The 6000-nt window shown below is 56.7% G+C and overlaps 1 protein-coding gene across 1 annotated transcript; it reads left to right on the top strand.

The window, feature by feature from the left end:
* Positions 1-1411: 1411 nt before the first annotated feature.
* On the top strand, positions 1412-4350 carry RABAC1 (Rab acceptor 1). Its single transcript, XM_054463404.2, has 5 exons — positions 1412-1769; positions 2046-2258; positions 2654-2751; positions 3914-4015; positions 4099-4350. Exons 1-5 carry the CDS (start codon positions 1714-1716, stop codon positions 4185-4187), a joined length of 558 nt encoding a protein of 185 aa, XP_054319379.1. The 5' UTR covers positions 1412-1713; the 3' UTR covers positions 4188-4350.
* The last annotated feature ends 1650 nt before the right edge of the window (positions 4351-6000 follow it).

The raw sequence follows: 6000 nt of genomic DNA, 5'->3' as shown, positions 1-6000 counted from the left end.
GCCTAAAAGAGTCACTTGGGGCCAGGCGCGGTGGCTCACGCCTGTAATCCTAGCACTTTGGGAGGCCGAGGCGGGCGAATCACAAAGTCAGGAGTTCGAGACCAGCCTGGCCAACATGGTGAAACCCCCTCTTTACTAAAAATACAAAAAATTAGCTGGGCATAGTGGCAGGCGCCTGTAATCCCAGGTACTCGGGAGGCTGAGGCAGGAGAATCGCTTGAACCCAGGAGGAGGCTGAGGTTGCAGTGACTGCACTCCAGCCCTGGCGACAGAGTGAGACTCCGTCTCAAAAACAAACAAACAAAAAAGAGTCACTTGAACCTGGGCGTGGTGGGGCTCACACCTGTAATCCCAACACTTGGGAAGGCCAAGGCAGAAGGATCGCTTGAGTCCAGGAGTTTGAGACCTACTGGGCCAACACAGCAAAATCCCTTATCTACTTAAAAAAAAATTCAAAAAAAAAAAGGTCACCTGGTTATCCCATATAGATATTCTCCTTCCAGCCCCACCCAGCTGCTTTGGAAAATTAGGATCTCAGTCTGCTTAAGGGAGCCCAGCCTTCCCTATACTTCCACACACATTTCTTGAGGCCCTGTTCTGGTTCACCCCATTAGAATTCAATTAGAATTCCAGCCCTGTGGGCCAGGCACAATGGCTCACACCTGTAATCCCAGCACTTTGAGAGGCTGAGACAGGAAGATCACGAGGTCAGGAGTACGAGACCAGCCTGGCCAACATGGTGAAACCCCGTCTCTACTAAAAAAAATACAAAAATTAGCTGGGCGTGGTGGCGGGCACCTGTAATCCCAGCTACTCTGGAGGCTGAGGCAGGAGAATCGCTTGAACCCAGGAGGCGGAGGTTGCAGTGAGCCAAGATTGCGCCATTGCACTCCAGCCTGGGCAACAAGAGCGAGACTCCATTTCAAAAAAGCCCACAAAACTTCTCAACCTTTTCTCTTTCTTAACTTCACTCCCTCCTGTCCAAAGGTGTGTGTGGCGGGGGTCGGAGGTGTCCCTAGCCCCAACTCATTCATCTTTGGGACTCCACAAGGTGAGGCAGGGGGCAACCTCAGATACCCCTCCAGCAACCATGGCCCCCTCACTAGCCTCAATCTCTTGAGGAAAGAATCAATTCCCACAAATTATCTAAATCTTTCTACTCAAAATGTAGTCCGTGGACCAGGGGCATCAGCATCACCTGGGAACTCAGAAATGGAAATTATGGGCTCCACCCCAGACTTGCTGAATGAAAACATCTGGGCTAGGGCCCAGGAATCTGAAGCCCTCCAGGCGTTTTTTTATGCCCTCTAGAGTCAGAACGACAGCTCTGCACGGTCCCCATTGTGCCCTCCCTGGGAGAGTACACAACGCCCGCTTCTGACGTTAGAGTTCCCATAACGCCCTCGCTCCTGACAGCCCACCTGCACCCTCCTGAAACTACAACTCCCATAATACCCAGAGACGCGCGCCGTCACTTTCTGGGATTATATCTCTCAAGGTGTCTTGCGAGTCAGACCGCCATCATGGCGCCCATCTTCTTAGTCACCGTCAGGACTACAATTCCCACAACACTCAGCGGCAGAACTACAGTCCCCAGCTGCTCCCGAGCTGCGCCACGTCGACTCCGCTGGGTGGGGCCGGCCTCGGGCGGGGCCGGCGGGGTCTTCAGGGTACCGGGCTAGTTACAGCGGCTCTACCCCTCACGACGCAGACATGGCAGCGCAGAAGGACCAGCAGAAAGATGCCGAGGCGGAAGGGCTGAGCGCCACGTGAGCGAGCTGGCTCTAGGCCCTTGGACCCGAGACCCGGGAGTCCGGGCCCCCGGCCCCCTCCTCCCTCGAGAGCCTGGAGTCCCAGCCCCGAGACGCAGAAGTGTTGGCCCGGGTCTCCTCTAATGGGACCCTGGAGTCTGGGCCCCTAGCCCCTGCCTGCGGTCCAGGAATCTGGGGTCCCGGGAGGGAGTCCAGGCCCCCTTAGTCCTCTTCTTTTGCGGGGGTCTGGGGCTCCATCCCGGTCCACCACTGACCCAGCCCCACCCCCCGCAGGACCCTACTGCCGAAGCTGATTCCCTCCGGTGCAGGCCGGGAGTGGCTGGAGCGGCGCCGCGCGACCATCCGTCCCTGGAGCACCTTCGTGGACCAGCAGCGCTTCTCACGGCCCCGCAACCTGGGCGAGCTCTGCCAGCGCCTCGTACGCAACGTGGAATACTACCAGAGCAACTATGTGTTCGTATTCCTGGGCCTCATCCTGTACTGCGTGTGAGTGCCTCCCGGGCCCCGCACCCGCACTAGCCCCGACCGGCTGGACCCCTCCTCTCACCGCTCAGGCCCCGCCCTTCACCGCCCCCGGTCCCTCCTCTCACCGCCCAGGCCCCGCCCTTCACCGCCCGGTCCCTCCTCTCACCGCCCAGGGCCCTCCTCTCACCGCCCAGGCCCCGCCCCCAAGGATTGGCTCTGCTAGACTACCTTGTCACCAAAGGGCCAGGTCCCCTACCCCACCATCACCCTGGCCAGGATGCAGTGTGACTAAATGTCACCTGGCCCTCCCTGGTCTCCAGGATGTAGCTTGCCGCCCGTCGGTGGAGAAGGCCAGGGCCGCCTGGCTGGCCCAGCCCCAGCTGCCTAACCCCTGTCTCCCTGCACTCCTCCTCCAGGGTGACGTCCCCTATGTTGCTGGTGGCTCTGGCTGTCTTTTTCGGCGCCTGTTACATTCTTTATCTGCGCACCTTGCAGTCCAAGCTTGTGCTCTTTGGTGAGAAACCCCCTGCCCAGATGAATCCTTGGTCCCTCAAATCTTGGTCTTTTGGAATGCAGACCTCAGACCCCAAATCCAAGTCCTTCAAAACCCAAGTCCGCCCAAGCCTAGATGTACATTAGATCCCCCAAACCTGATCCGTTAAAATCTCAGACACAACCGATCCTTCCATCGAGTCTCAGCCCCCTCAAATTGCTATTCCTCAAACCCAGGATCCACCTGGCTGCTGTGCCTTAAACCTACTCCTTTTCAAACCACATGACTCCTCCCCTCTCTCTCCTCCCCTTGCCGCTCTCTGCGGCCAACATCAGCTGCAGGTGCCCACACTGGACACCAGGTGGCCACCTTACACTGGCCTAGATCTGTTCCCGTTTCTTTTCCAGCTTTCTGGGGTATGACCAGAAAGAACTTGAAACATAGAGAGGGAAGCCGAGGAGTATGTTTCATGTGGTTCCCAGACTAGTAGTACCAAGGACCACTGGGAAAACAAAATGCCAGGGGAAATTCCCCCCAGGGGAAAATCAAGGTTTGGAGTGGGGTCAGGGAGTTGGGATTAGACAGTCAGGTAGACCCGAAGGCCAGGCTCTTCAGGGGCCTGCAAGTTATGTGCTTGACGGGCTGGGTGGAGGGAGCGCCTGAAGCACAGGCACGACTTGGCTTCAGCTGATTACCGTCACCAGAGCATGCAGACCCTGTCCCTGAGACTTCTATGAGAAGCCTGAAGTTGGTATTTTTATGTGAAATCGTTCACTTTGCCAGCCACAAATCACATCCTTGCAAAACTTCTCAAAAAACACATCCACAGGTCAGATTTGGCCCTCGGGCCACCAGTTTGAGACCCCTGGTCTGTGCGAGGGTTGCAGCAGGAGAGCCCTAGTCTAGGGAGCAGGAAGCCGGGATCCCAGGAACTTCCTGGAGGATGTGGGGCAGAGGGCAGAGGGTGGGGCTGAGGCAGGCGAGGACGGTGTGCCGTGCTCTAGAGGTCAGTGGGGACAGCAGGGGAACAGGGTGACCCCAGGACCTGGAGGGCCTTGGCATGAGGAGTTTGGAATCGATCCCGAGAACCTGGAGCTTGTACAGATTGTTGGGGGGCAGCAGGGGTTACTCTGGGAGAGGGCATGGAGGGTCGGAACAGCGCCCCAATGCCATCTGCCCCCAGGCCGAGAGGTGAGCCCAGCGCATCAGTACGCTCTGGCCGGAGGCATCTCCTTCCCCTTCTTCTGGCTGGCTGGTGCGGGCTCGGCCGTCTTCTGGGTGCTGGGTGAGTACAGGGTCTGAGCAGCTGGGGTGGATGGTGGGGGCCAGGCGCAGGAGTGTGGCCCTGAGCTGCCGGCTTTCCTGCAGGAGCCACCCTGGTGGTCATCGGCTCCCACGCTGCCTTCCACCAGATTGAGGCTGTGGACGGGGAAGAGCTGCAGATGGAACCCGTGTGAGGTGTCTTCTGGGACCTGCCGGCCTCCCGGGCCAGCTGCCCCGCCCCTGCCCACGCCTGTCCTGCACGGCTCTGCTGCTCGGTCCCACAGCGCCGTCCCATCACAAGCCCCGGGAGGGATCCCACCTTTGAAAATAAAGCTGTTACGGGTGTCATTCAGGAAATATTCCCCCAGCATCTTCTGTGGGTCTCTATGGATGGAGCTAGGAATACTGCACAGAGCAGGGTTGGGGTGGAACCTGGGGTGTGGGCAAGACGATGACAAGGTAAACAGGTAAAATATGGGATGCCCAATGGTGGTGAGTGTTGAGGAGGAGAAAAGAGTTGAGAAGGACAGTGTGCCGGGGGTCCCCGAGACCACCCCCAGGTTTGATGGTTCTCTGGGACTCAGGAATCAGAGAGCACCCCAGGTTTGATGGTTCTCTGGGACTCGGGACTCAGTATGCAATTGCACTCACAGCTCTAATTTACTCTCATCAAAGGATATGGAGCCAAGTCAGCCAAAAGGAAAGGTGCATGGAGTGAACTCAGGAAACCAGGCATGCACTTCCAGAGGCCACACCTAATTCCTCCAGCAGTGGATCATGGCGACATGTGTGAAATGTCAGCCAGGGACACTCTGATCCTAGCCTCAGCACTCTTGGTTTCATGGGGGCGGCCACAAGAGCACCTTCTCTCCAACATATACCAAAATGCCAGGCTCCCAGAAAGAAGGCCTGTGCCTGCACAAACAGCCTAGATAGATGCAGCGAGCCACTCTATCAGGAAGTGATAAGACCCCCCCACCAACACCCAAGTTCCCAGCCAAGGACCAACTGTGCACCCAGGCCTGTCTAAGGACAGCAGTCTGGGGTGGAGCCTGCCAGGTTAACTCTTTTCTGCACAGAGAAAGTTCGGGAGTGAGTTGTGGTTTAAAGAGGGTGACCAGAAAAGGCCTCCCTGATGTGACATTCACCAAAGACCTAAATTGAGAGAGGGAGCAGCCCAGATCCTTTGGAGGAAGAATAATTGGGGCAGAGGAAGCCACAGGGGCATAGTCCGGGAGATGGCAGCAGCCAGGAGGCTCGAGGGCAGCCAGGAGGTGGGCGTGGCTGGGGCAGATAAGCAAGGGGGACAGTGTGGGAGGCCAGGGAGCCTTGTGGGCCATGGTGAGGGCTTTGGGTTTTACTCTGCTTGAGATGAAAGACATACAGTTTGCTTTTGTGAGATGGGTTTTGCTTTGTTTCCCAGGCTGGTCTCAAATTCCTGGGCTCAAGCGATTCTCCCCCTGCAGCCTCCCAAAGTGCTGGGACTACTGGTGTGAGCCACTGTGTCCAGCCCAGTTTGCTTCTTGCCTTTTGTTTTTTGAGACAGGGTCTCACTTTATGGCCCAGGCTGGAGTGCAGTGGTGTGATTACTGCTCACTGCAGCATCTACCTCTTGGGCTCAAGTGATCCTCCCACCTCAGCCTCCTGAGCAGCTGGGACCACAGGTGCACGCCACCACACCCAGCTAATTTTTTTTAACTTTTCATTAGACAGGGTCTCACTATGTTGCCTGGCCTGGTTTCAAACTCCTGGGCTGAAGCAATCCTCCTGCCTCAGCCTCTCAAAGTTCTGGGATTACAGGCATGAGCCACCGTGCCGGGTCCAGTTTGCCTTTCATCATGAGGTGAAAACTGCCACGTGGTAGCAGTAACAAAAGAGAAACACACTTGGGAGGGAAAGTGCCAGGCAGATGAAGACAAGGGAGGTGGCCGAGAGGGCCTAAGAAGTGACTTGATTTTTTATTTTTATTTATTTGTTTATTTTTTTGAGATGGAGTCTCTGTCTGTC

This window comes from Pongo pygmaeus, chromosome 20 (genome assembly GCF_028885625.2).
Source record: "Pongo pygmaeus isolate AG05252 chromosome 20, NHGRI_mPonPyg2-v2.0_pri, whole genome shotgun sequence".
NCBI lineage: Eukaryota > Metazoa > Chordata > Mammalia > Primates > Hominidae > Pongo > Pongo pygmaeus.
Note: the sequence above shows the minus strand (reverse complement) of the source record. Positions and strands in the feature narration are given on the sequence as shown.